The sequence below is a fragment of the Ciconia boyciana genome, chromosome 4, assembly GCF_034638445.1.
Source record: "Ciconia boyciana chromosome 4, ASM3463844v1, whole genome shotgun sequence".
NCBI classification, from domain to species: Eukaryota; Metazoa; Chordata; class Aves; order Ciconiiformes; family Ciconiidae; genus Ciconia; species Ciconia boyciana.
The window spans coordinates 40,308,922-40,322,345 of NC_132937.1; the positions used below are offsets into that span (position 1 = coordinate 40,308,922).

Consider the following 13,424-nt stretch of genomic DNA (forward strand, 5'->3'; position numbering starts at 1 on the left):
ACTTAAGGCTATCAAATGTTTTCAGAGTTGGAATCACTGAGAACAGGAAGAAATATTATAGCAAGCGCCTGAAAAGATTCTTTAAGGTATTGGGGAGGGAACGCTTTTTGTTCTGCCACCATAGCTTTATTCTGTATTTACGCTAAGATGCAGGAAAGACCATATCATGTATGGCATAATTTTTCAACAAATGCAGACTTCACTTTAAAAGTGAAACTAAATGTGGCTTTAGAGAAATGAATATATAATAGTCTAGCCAAAAGAAATAAAGCTCCTAGGACGGGCAGGTTTATTATCATGTGTATGGTATTGCTCCTGAAGTAACACAGACCACAGCAATTGCAATGTGTACTCCAGTCATTTCCTGCCTTTTTGATGATTTCTACTTTGTAATGGATTGGAAGGTGGGACCGATCTTCCTTTGTCCCTTCTCACTAAGTCCAGCATGATTTCTTTTCAGTCTTCAGTCTTTTCCAACTGTCTCTTTTTTCCTTTTTGGCTGCATTTTTTGCTTGTTTAAGCATTCTTGATTGTACAGCTTACCACTACTGTGATTCTTACCAGTTTTCATTGGCATGTACAAACATCAGTAGTCTTCCTTGATATGCTGTGGAAGTGCTAAGGTTGTTCTTTCCTTTTAGGAAGGTTCTGGCCAATTCTGTGAAACCTTCATGGTCCCATTTGATTTCTGATGTCACTTGGAGGGACAGGAACCCTTGAGGACCTTGGAAAACCACACAGTTTCTCCCTCATTGGAGACAGGCTATGGCAAGTCCTTGCATCAAATATCCTTTGAGATTGCTCCCTTTTCCTGCCGACTGAGCCACATACAGAGAAATAAACCAGGGCCTATCTTATACTAACCCTGTCTATTTTCTTATCCCAGGATATGACTGAGCATATTCTTCCTTGGTGTCACTGAAATCAGTGGCAGAAGGTATATGCTTTCTAGGCAACGTATGGTCTCCTTTGTTAGAAATAATGGTGAATCTCAAATACAAGAATTAACAGGTTTTAGTATGCAGTATTCATTTGAACTGAACTTCAGTAAAATTGTATCAGCACAAACTGATAGGATTTTCCTTAAAATAGAGTGTTTAAGCTTTGTTCTTGACAAAAGAGCTGGACTTAATATTTTGACTGGACCCTGGATCTAGGTATAAATAATGACCTCTTACCTTAGGTCAGAAAGAACATATTTTACTAGTTCAAATAGACATTGTCTGCTGTAGGTCTTGCAGTGTTTGGCCTAGATTGGTATTAAATTATTTGAGCATAGCAGCCCGATCTAGTGTTGCTGCAAATAATTTATCAGGTAAGTTGCTTTGGTGCCTGTGAGGAAATCCACAAGTCTAATTTTATTTCATATACAGGAGGGTGGTTTGAAGTATCAGTTTAACCACAGGAAATTCAATCACTGTAAAGAATGCTAGCAACCTTTTATTGTGAAAGCTTAATTTATATTATTCATAGGCTAGAAATCTGAAAGCGTGCTGAAAATTTTTTTTGTTTGTTTCTTAGCAGTAGTATTCAGAAATGACATTAGGTTCAGGTTATTTAGAAAAGCAAGTTTCTCTAGTTATTATAAAACCCAGTTTTGGGGGTTGTCTTACCATTTAACATCATTATGTAGCAAACCAATAGCAAGAATGTCTGAACATGAAATGGCTGAAATCCTAACTCTTCAATCTTGCCACTTACTGCCTATTGAAAGTAGCTTTGGAAGGGGCATTGAAAATCTAATTCTCAGGTAGGACTGGGTAAATCACTTCTTTAGCACTCACAGAAACAGTTAAGTTTATAAAATAGTATGTTTATTCCTGTGAAGCTTTCTCAGCCTACAAAAGTGAGATTTGATGTCCGATTTTACAGCCAGGCATGAGAATTGGTTCCTGGATCTGGGTACATTATTTTCTTAGTGTCCTAAGCAATTAATTGGAGGTGTAGGATTACTCTTGATTTCAATTTTTATTTTCAAAATTGTTATTACTTTTCTGAAAAAATTCTTGAACCTTCCATTCTCCTCACAGTGCAGTATCACATGACTAATAATTTAAACACAAGGGGAAAAAGGAAATTCAGGCAGAAACTATAGAACCAAAATACTACAACTGACTTGTTTCTGATTAGAGTATCTTCAAAGTAGGGTTGATTATGCCTGATCCAGGATTTGTAACCTGAACAGTGACCATGAAAGTGGCCCTGAAATCTCCTTCTGCACCTACACCAGGAACAAGGGTAACTGAAACTGGATGGCAAAAGAACACTTAAATCTACCAGAAAATACTTGGCCAAAGCTTTTAAAGAGGAGGAGAGAGCTCAGTCACTTATTTACCCCTTTTCCAAAAATATGCAGAGGGGAAAATAAGGACCATGCAATCTTACCAAAGACAACTCAAGTTTAGCTGTTTTAAGCCTAGAGCTTTATAGAGCTAAATAATTGTTTCTAAATATAGTTTGGTAGAAGCAGGGTTTTTATAATATACACATAGCTTGATAGTTTATGAAGCAGATTATGATGTGATTGCTTGAAACAGTAGGGAAGTGGATTTGATGACCCTCAGGTCCTTCCAGTCCCATTCCTAACTAAAATTTTTCTCTTTTATTGCAGCCCAGAAAATGGTGAAATTCATCCTGAAATCTGTAGATTATACATCCAGTTGCAGTGTTGCTTAGAAATGTACACAACAGAAATGCTTAAGTCCATATGTCTGCTAGGATCGCTGCAGTTTCATCGGAAAGGTATTGAATTGCACAAATATACAGATGCTGATTTAAAAAAAAGAACAGTCTTTTGGGGCATGCGTGGGTATTCATGAAAGACAAAGCACCAAACTGTAAAATGAACTATACCACTGAAGCTTTTCAGCTACTGAAAAAAAGTTGTATTTCTATTTCATTATCATCATTCTTACAGAAGTGTATCATATTAGGCATGTATCACTAATGTCCTTATAGTTTAGAAGGCTGAAAATTTTTTTAAAAGAGTGGTCCCAAACCAAAAGTTTTAGCTGTCATTAGTCAGATCAGTGAGCAAGCTATCGTAGTCATTTTATTAGAGTAACTACTGCAAAATGAAAGGTTTTGAAAAATTTCAGTTCATGTATATCATGGTGTTTTGTTTCAGGTCAGGTTTCAACACTAACATGTGTTTGCTTTGTTATGAGCTTTATAGGAGTTACAGCCAGGATGCCCTGTGTCCATGTTTTTCTTCATAGGAGAATCTGTCTAGCCAGACTGTAATTCCAGTCATGCTCAGTAGTCAGAGGATGTCGGTAGGACAGTAATTAAAACAGAAGGTAACAAGGAGCTTGACCTATAACACAGGCTGCCTAATGATTTAAAATCCCTTTAAAAGTCCCTATCTTCTGTTTGATGCATCATTGTTAAATAACTGTTACTCAAACTAAAGTTTTCTTTTTTTCTGTTCCCTTTGCAGCATAAGAGTTTGTTTTGTTCTATTATTTTGTATTTATGCTTCCAAAAATTACTTGCATATCCTGAATGAACCATCTTAGGGGCTGTCTAATCAAGTCACTGTGCTTGCCATTTACTTTACACAAATTCAAGTGCTCCAAAGTCTCAGAGTATACTACAGACACAGCATTTGCTCCTCCTATTCTGACAAAGAAAGTGTGAGAACACACAGATGACTTACGGTAGTAAGGAAGTTCACCTCACATTTAATACTAATGAGCAAGTCTCTCAAATATTTTGGATGACTGTAAAGTGTCATTTCCCAGGTGGGCTCCTAGGAATTGTGTAAGGTGATCTCTGATGGAGCTGACTCTGGTGCTGTGTTTCCAGCACTGTGATGTCAGTATTTCAGCTACTTTAGCCATGCTGCCTTTCGGGCTGAATCTACCATAGTTGTATCGTAGAAATCCTGGTTCTCAACTGTCCTTCACACACAGTATGTTTGTTTTGCCTTTTGTTGGCCCACATGTAATAAGCTACTGATGAACAAAAGGAGTAACTGGTATAACTTGAAGAGTTCTTTAAAATAAGCAGAGCAATTCTGATCGCACTGATAACTGTATTGGTGTGAAAATTTTCAGTCTAGGAAAGAAACAGCTAAGTCAGCAGAAACTGATTACTTTAAGCATAATGACCATACTGAGGTATTTGTTGGGTAAGATATTTGAGGGCAAGTGTTTGGTGGAGCAATATGGCAGGGTTTTAGTACTAACCTGTTGTTATTTATCCAGCAATTACAGCTTATAGCAAAAGATGGATAAATATTAAGAGCATCTTATGGTTAAAAAGCTGCCCACCTTTATAAAACTAGATACTAGATTCAGAACTGAAACCTACCCCACAGAGTATGTTTACACACAAAGGAGATGTCCTTTGTTTAGTGAAAATGCATCTCTCTAATAATTTCATGTTTGATTAGCCATCTACTGAAAGGAAGATGTAGAAATGCAGATAATTTACTGAACAGGTTACTCAGTAACCTCATTACTCTGTGATGGCACGCACTGATTGGGACTGTATCTGTGCTAATTGTAACTACTCTTTTCCCAGATAATCTCTCAGCAGAATATACCAGGTAAAGACAAGACAAAGTTCTGTAATGAACTGTAATGAAGGTCTTGTAATTAACCTTATGTATTTTCTGTCATGCTGAAAGAGCCCATAATGTATTTTTCACATCTAGCTATAGGATACAGCTACAGCCAGTGATACTTTTTATTATGAAAATAAGAATTAGAGGTTTATAACTGCTCAATTGATCTTCTCAGTGATTTTCTCAAGTTGAAAAGAAATATATAAAATATGAAGAGACAGAATTAATAGAGCCATCGTATACCAAGATACCAGTAGCTGCTAAAATGAATCATCATTTTTTAAGACAGATTGTACTACATTTCCTGGTATTGGCTACAGTTGTCAAACCACCGTCTGTAATTGCGGAAAGAAAGTAGCTTGAGGTGACCTGAGTAACCCCAATGTGTCTGTCTCTCCTTTTTGCCTCTGGATGGAATCTACATGATTAACTTAAACTAAACATCAAACTATTAGATGTCTAAAGTTGGATAAGATGAATTACAGCATTATAGTATGGGCCAACTTAGTTCCTATCTGGCAGTACTTTTGATATACATTGGTTCCTCATCTCACCATAGAAAATCATGGTAGCTATTCCGCCATTGCTAAATAGAGTAATTTTTGTCCTCTATCCATACAGAGATAACCACAGTAACTTGACTCCAAGTTTCTGTGACATTCTTTGAGAAAAATTCATAATAGGCAAAAATTATATAATCACAGGGATTTAAATAAATTGAATTTTGGAACTTAGCCAATAGAACATTGTTCTTATATATTAAATACTTGGATATTTACAACACCTAGAAGTATTGTAAAGGCATCATACAACAAGGGAAATTCCAGTTACATGTTAAGTATTTTTTCACAGTGAAGGTAGTCAAATACTGGAACAGGCAACCAAAGAGGCTGTGAAATCTCCGTCCTTGGAGATATTCATAACTTGAATGGACAAAGCCCTGAGCAATCTGATGCAAGTTGCCCCTGCTTACAGTAGGGGGTTAGACCACATGACCTTGCAACCTAATTTATTCTATGATTCTATATCTGCCAGAACATACTATTTTCCAAGGAGCAGAATGAACCCATACATTTCTTTACTTTCTCTACTTACAGAGAATGGTACTGCAGTGTAGGCAAAGTGCATAAATTTATCTCTAGGAATGAAAGAGCCAGTAATTTCACCATTATAAAATACATTGTGCTGTTGCTAGTATATAGCTTTCTTTACTTTTTCACCTGTTTAGTTTTTCACCAAGTGATGATATTTAAAAAAAAAATTGTTTTCCTTGTCTACAAAGAGTACTACCTTAGAAACAGTGAACATTTCCAATATGTATTAACTTTGCTTAATTCATAAATGCGCATGTCTGATGTTATTCCCTGCATGTAATTTCTTGCTGTGTCTTGAAGTTCATTTTTGAAGGTAGTATTTTTCATTTGGATGTAATATTTTCCATTTTCTAGTCCTCTTGCCTGTTGGATAAGTGGTTTGTTGGGTTTTTAAATCTCCCATGAGATTTCACCAGTTTATGTTCTTACTTTGGAGCCAGCAGAGATTCAAGTAGAATAACATGCAGGCTGTTCTCACCAACCTGCAGCTAATAAATAATAATGTGGGTACTGGTATCTTGACCAGACATTATCAAACAAACTATAGAACTGATAAAGCTAAGGCAGTGAGTTGATGCTGATGCTCTTTTCCCAAGAGGACCTCGGCCAATGCTCCCTACTGGGAAACAGATGCTCTTTTATGAAACACCACATTACGGTTTGAAGGGCTGAGCTCTGGGTATTTACACTGTCTTTCACAGCACTGATCTTCTCATCTCTCATCTTTCTGTTCTACTGAACAAACATCCCTACATATACTGTATAGTATATATCAAGCTTCCTGTACAGAAATTTCTTGCATATATACGGTACTTCAGATTAACTTACTACTGTCATACAACCTCTGCTAGAAAAGTCAGACAGTCTGTTATTTCTTTGAGATGTAGCAGTCACAGTGGGGCCAAAAGCCATAAATATTTCCAGCTGTGTTATGCAGTAAGTAAACCAAGGTAAGTGCTCTCTAATAAATTTGTTTCTAAGATACATAGATCAAAAAAACCCAGTGTTGAAAATACATTGTGATTGCAAAGTTCAACATTCAGAAAGTTTGCAAAGGACAGAATGAAATGTGCCCAAGTAGCCTTAATTCAACTTTTTTGTATGTATCAAGTCTTTGGTTACCTGATCATATACTTTATTACTCCTCCTTTCCACAATCCCAAGAGTCCTGGCTAACTAATACACACGTTAATATTTACTTGGGCATTCATCTTTCTTTTATCATAATTGTTCAGTGTCATATGTTGTATTTATTGCACACAATTCTGTTCTAAAGGCAGAATCCTTCTGTTCCTCAGACTTTTCTCAGTAATTCATACACTGATGGCAGTGTCTTCAGAACTGCCTTGAGTAGTGAGGTAGTAGCAATTTTTCCCATTGTAAAGAAGGAACAAAGAGAGATTAAGCTAAAGAGTGCTAATTTAGAATCTGAGATTGCAGTGTACTTTATGCAGTGCTGTATGTGTTTATAGAGTAATTTCTCATAGCTTCAGTTGCAGCTGAGTGCAAAGAGTCTTTGAGTTGAGCAACCAGAGAATAAGAAATACTTTGTCAATAACTATTTTGAGGAGCTGAGTTTAAGCAACTTGGATAGGATCACATGAAAACTCTGGATAGGTATAGAGTCCAGTTTTCAGGGCAGCACTATGAGAAACTCTCCTGTGTCTTCCTGCGGTCCCTAACATAATGGCTTTAAGGATCTTGCTGTTCCTTTTGTCATAACAAATACATATTGGGGGGATGGCAGATATGGCAGATGGCAGCTCATGTTCCAGCTCTTCCAGGAAATCTTCTGAAACTTCTCACTGCATTTGTTTACCCCTAGCACATTTCACCTAGTTTCCTTCTGCATCATTCCCACTGTTGCCGTGAAAAGCCGAAATCAGGACTCAGTAGTCGGGATGACTATTAAGCAGGTATTCTTTATTGCAGCGCTGGGCAGCACTGGAGATCGCTCCGCCACAAGTGCTCTGCCAGGTTAGCACAACACATCAGCTCATATACAGAAAAATCATACATATTCATCAGATTTCCTGAAAAGGGCAGTCTTATGGTGATGAGTTCCCAGAATTCATTTACATAGTCCAAGCATGTGCAGTAAAATTAGGGTTAGGGTCTTTTCACCCTCCCGGTGGTCTTCCATAGTCTTCCTCACGTTGTCCGCTAGTTGAACTTTGGGCTTCCTTTGTCCATATATAGTCATTGAGTTAGCTCATCAGTCCTTTGGCCTCGGAATGTTACAAGGGGGTGGATTTAAGCTAGTTCTTTGTTGCTTATCTTTGGCACAATCATCCTGAGTTCCTGTTATCAGTGATTTAATTAGGAAGCCTAATGAGCTTGCTCAAGGCCTGTTTAGTCCTATCAGGTAAGAAGTCCTGATTCCAAGTTCCTACTTCTACCGCAGTCTTGTTGATCCAATAATCATTCCACCCGTACCTACAGGAACAGTTATGATATTTGTTATCGAGGGGGCGGCACAATTATTGGATCTTGCCTTCCATAGGCAACTATTATTGCTAACTAGAATCTGGGTGTTATTTTTTTTAGTATCTGTAGGTCGAATCTTGGTCCGATCCCATAGCTTGAATTATCATAACGACAATATCCTCCATCTTGTCTTTTCCAAAACTCAGGCCAAGTATTATTCTCACAATTCCAATGAGTCGACCCTATGCCGTACAAAGGGAGTCTCATGTTACCTCTCCGTAGGGCAGTACAAATCCAACAATCCTTAGCCCCTGTGGCATTTGCTATCATCTGAATCGCATTATAATACAAGTTCTCATTCCAAGCATCTACTGATAAGCTTAAAGTCAATAAAGTTATCGTCGTAACTGTAATTTCAAATCTCCAGCACTTTCGATGGTCCATCGCGGTTCAGAAGCTTTCTTTACTTGGGAGTAATGGATCCAAGCTGTCTGCTCTTTAATCTTGATTGCAGTGAAAGTGGTTAGCAACACCTCATAAGGTCCATTCCCCTTCTCCTCCAATGGGTCACCTTGTCGGACGAAGCTGCTTCCATCCATGAACCAGGAGTCTTGTGCATCTTCCAGGGGTTCTTCTTTTAAATCTGGTCTGCTAGAATATACAGTCGCTATGGTTTCCAAACAGTCATGTATCAATGATTCAGATGTCACCCCACTGAGGGAAGAAGCTGTCATTCCCAAGAAGGTCCCGAGTTCCTTTACCGTTTGAGGGAGGGGGGTTCTGCAGATGGCTTCTTTTCGTTCCATTCCTAATTCTCGTTGTCCTCCAGATAGCTCGTATCCAAGGTAGGTTACTTGCTGTCGCACCATCTGAGCTTTCTGTTGAGAGACTCGATACCCATTCAGGCCCAAAAAGTTCAACAAATTAATAGTCCATTGAATACAATCAGACTTTGTTTCAGTTGCTATTAATAAGTCATCCACATACTGTAGAAGAGTTCCATCTCTGGAGGGAGGATCCCACGTCTCAAGTTCTCATGCTAATTGATTCCCAAAGATGGTTGTGTCACCGAAATCGGGAATCAAACTCCTTAACACCAATGTAGTATTAAGAAGCAGGCATTCTTTATTACGGCGCCGGATGCACGGGGGATCGTTCCACCTAGCGTGCATACCGCAGGTTACATCAGCCGAAAATTATATTGTCCAGTTACATACATATGCATCAAATTTCCTGGAATGATCATGCATATTCATTCTATTTCCTGGAACTAATTATCATATTTGCATGGTCATTACGCATGTGTCCTTGAGCTCCGAGGGGCTTCTGTGGGGGTCTCTGGTGGTCCTTGGTGGCCGTACAGGTGTGTCCTTTAGTTGACCCCTTCTTCTGGACATGCGCAATCCCACCTTGCTTATGTAACTTGCTTCCCTTCTTCATGGTGCATGGTCCCTAACAATGATTTGGCACCCTTAACACAAACCAATTATTCTAACCACCCTCGACTCGTTGTCAAGATGGGCTGGGGCTGTACTGGGAACATAGCAGCATGTCCGTACTACTCCTTGTCCAATTGTCTTTGGGCATAGTAGCATATCCATAGCCATAGGTGTACAAACACAATATTAAAGCATTGTCTAACCTGCTCCTATCTCTATGTTGCTTAGTTACAAAAGAACGAACTAATCATTTTGGTTACATCTGGTTACACTGCTGACTTTAAAGGATAATGAAAACATCAAGCAAATATCCTCTATAGTATAAGTAATGTCTATTTGACATTCAGACAAGTAGCTAAGAAATATTTTTTTTCAACAGAGGAATAACTTACCAGAATACAACAGTTTAAAGAACGTGCCCAAAAAGAGTTTCTTAAGATCCAGGAATTTCTAGTTTAAAAAAAAACACAACAGGTTACAAACCTGATAGCTGGGATACTTATTTGTGATGTGGAAGAGAAATATAGCATGGTCTGAAACCTTAGCCTCTAGTGTCCCAGAAAAATGGGCTAAATAACCACTACTCTATTAGCTGTTCTTGTTCTTACTGTTCTTTGTCAAACCTTACAGGAAGTACTCAGGTTTGTCCTGATGTGAAAATTTATCAAATTGCAAAAATTGTGAGATGAAAAAACATTTCCTACTCAACTCCTCATACCACTAGTTTAAACATTTATGTTGTTTTCTCTATTTTTAAAAGGTTTTATTTGTTTCTTTCTGAGAATTGTTTACTCCATTTTGTAAGAGAACTAAGAGGGGAAAAACTTTAATTTCTCAATAACGTGTCTGGGATGCACTCCAATTTGAAAATTCTCATTTAAATGATGCTCACAAAAAGAATTTGTCCCATCCTGTACTTGGTGCCAGGGCTGTACTTGCCACTACAGAAAAGAAATACCATCAGACAATCCACAGGAGGTTTGCAAGCATGCAAAAGAATCCCACCAGTACTTAACTCTCTTGCATGTTCCACTGTCATGGCCCACATCCTTTATCCCATTCTCTCCCTGACAAAAGCCCTGGCAGATCTGTCATGAAGTCCCCACTCAATTCCAACACTGCATTTCTTTTTCATATAGTAAGCATGAATTAGGCATGGAAATTCAGAATATAATGCGTATTGGGCTGTGAATGGTGGCAGCTATGTATTGCTTTTAAAATCATCAAGTACAAAACTGCACATTTTTGTCTTTTGTTTTCCCTTAGTATTGCAGTAATACTAGGACACATGGATTGCAATGTTCTTTAATGTCAAAGTTTTTGAAGTTGCTTTCAGGATGTATGCTCTAGTTCCCTATTTATTTTGTTCTGTTTTGTCCTCTGGCTCTTATTTTGTGTCAGATGTGAGCCACTGGAGTTTAACTGAAACTCTTCATAATACTAAGTAAAATTCTAAGCTCCACACATGCCTGCGTGGCATTTCTCTTAGTTTTGTTTGGTGGAAGTAACATATAGCAGCACTCTGATTAGCAGATTGGTGTGGTCTGCTCTCTTTCTGAACAGTTCTTACTGTGCAACATCAAGCTCAAAACATCAATGATATAATCTGAGCATACATTTTAATAAATAATGGGGATACATGTTTTGTTTAAATATTTTAAAGGAAAAGAGCCTTGTGCCCCACCCAAGATCCTAGATACTAAAGCGGAGGAGAGTTCCAAAGTACCTATTTTAGAAGACACGTCATCATCACCAACAGATATACAACAGCATTTATGGCAGGTTTCTACAGATATTGAAAACACTGAAAGGTATGTATAGAAATTCATTCCTAAATAAAACAAATTTCTGTCTAGGGTTTATTTAGTCTTTTCCAATTAGGCAGCCAGTATTGCTACTATAAAAGGTGTTAGTAAATTAAATAGCCTCTTAACATTTCTGTTACATTTAACATATCTGAGAGCAACTCCTAAAAGAAGGGCAGAGAGAAGTGACATCCTTAATTTGACTAATTACCAGAGGGTAATTGTCAAAAACAAAGGGTAGGAAATGATAGAGCTAGCAGGCCAGGTTCTCTAAAAGAGGCAGGTTTTGTCTCATCTTAAGTTGTTATTAATTTGTACCTGAAATCTGCTGGCCTGTGGTTCTGCACTCATAAATTGAAAGCACAGAATCTCGTTCATGTCAGTTGTTTCTGCCCCGCCCATAGAATGTGGAAGCCTTAGGAGGGGAACATCATCCACAGATATGTCAAAGTGGACTTCTCTTACCCTCTTAACTATGCAGTTGAAAGACAAAACTGAGACCCTTTAGTAGGGAGTAATCCTGCTGGCCAACATTTCTTTGCAAAAAATACCTGTTTTGATGTCTTTGTATATTAAGTCACTGCTGAGATTTTAATGGTTACCATGTTTATTTATATAAAATGAAGTTCTGTTATACTGAGAGAGTAACTTGGAGAATAACACTGAGCAATAAGAAAGTCATGCTGCTTCATTTCTAAGAACCATTTTATATGTAGATGAATGAGGCAAGAACACATTGATTTTGAATCCTGAAATCCTTAAGACATTACAAGCCTGCACACAAAATTGCTGGTCTGCCATCTATCTGTAAAACAGGAATCCTTTTGCAACTTATGGACTCTCTCAAAACATATCCATATGTAACTTGCTTTGTGAGATGATATTTTGTTATAATATTTTCCATATGCTGCCTTTTAGCAAATTTCATGCCAAAGTCCTCTTAATAGGGAGTTAGAGTGACAGCGCTGTTTCTAAAATTTGCACTTAATGCGCAGGGAGCTTACGTGACTGTCCTGGTTTCGGCTGGGATAGAGTTAATTTTCTTCCTTGTAGCTGGTATTAGTGCTGTGTTTTGGATTTCAGTATGAGAATAATGTTGATAACACACTGATGTTTTAGTTGTTGCTAAGTGGTGTTTACACTGGTCAAGGACTTCAGCTTCCCATGCTCTGCCAGGTGCACAAGAAGCTGGGAGGGGGCACAGCCAGGATAGTTGATCCAAACTGACCAAAGGGCTATTCCATACCATATGATGTCATGCCCAGTATATAAACTGGGGGAGTTGGCCAGGGGGTAGCGATTGCTGCTCGAGGACTGGCTGGGCGTCAGTCAGCAGGTGGTAAGCGGTTGTATCAGTCTTTTTTTTTTTCCCCTGGATTTTTGTTACTCTCTCGCTCTCTTTTTTTTTCCTTCTCATTACAACTTATTATTATTATTATTTTTTGTTTCAATTATTAAACTGTTCTTATCTCAACCCACAAGTTTTCTTACTTTTGCTCTTCCAATTCTCTCCCCCATCCCACCGGGCTGGGAGGGTGAGCGAGTGGTTGTGTGGTACTTAATTGCCGACTGGGGCTAAACCACAACAGTCCTAAGGTATCTACCCCTTATTCTATACCATCTACGTCATGCCCAGGTTCTACCCTTTCTAATACATTCCAATTAATCACCACCACTTTTCCTGTCTTTTGAGATATATATACACACAGATATCATTCCCTCGGTCTATGGGCAATCCCTCTAAAATGTACGTTGAGTTCATTTAGTCCATGACTTTGGGCTCCATCTGTCATAACAGTCCTTCAGGGCAGGAGAGATGGTGTGTGGGATTGGATTGTTGCATGCTGAAGCCAGTTCTAGTTCCATCACTGCTGCACTTTGCTTGGTTTCATCCAAGTTCATTCTTCATTAATCTGGGTGATTCTTACTGTAATACCCTTGATATGGTGTATAGTAACCATAGAAGTGATAACATACAGTATTATATAGCAATTAACATCATATCATTCAGTTCATCAGCTATTCTCACCCAAAATCAAATCCCGTTGAGGTACACATCAGACTTCCCCATCCTTTCGCATTACCCACC

The 13,424-nt window shown here is 38.3% G+C and overlaps 1 protein-coding gene across 3 annotated transcripts in view; it reads left to right on the top strand.

Moving 5' to 3' along the window:
• Window positions 1-13,424, top strand: part of RGS7BP (regulator of G protein signaling 7 binding protein) — a 62,815-nt gene that overhangs the window by 33,255 nt on the left and 16,136 nt on the right. For 2 of the 3 annotated variants that reach the window (XM_072859292.1, XM_072859294.1), the window contains exons 2-4: window positions 642-768; window positions 2,612-2,742; window positions 11,194-11,341. In XM_072859292.1, the coding sequence (XP_072715393.1) occupies window positions 692-768; window positions 2,612-2,742; window positions 11,194-11,341 (356 nt within the window). In that variant the 5' untranslated portion in view covers window positions 642-691. The remainder of the gene's footprint in view (window positions 1-641; window positions 769-2,611; window positions 2,743-11,193; window positions 11,342-13,424) is intronic. The other variant, XM_072859291.1, reaches the window with a different exon arrangement.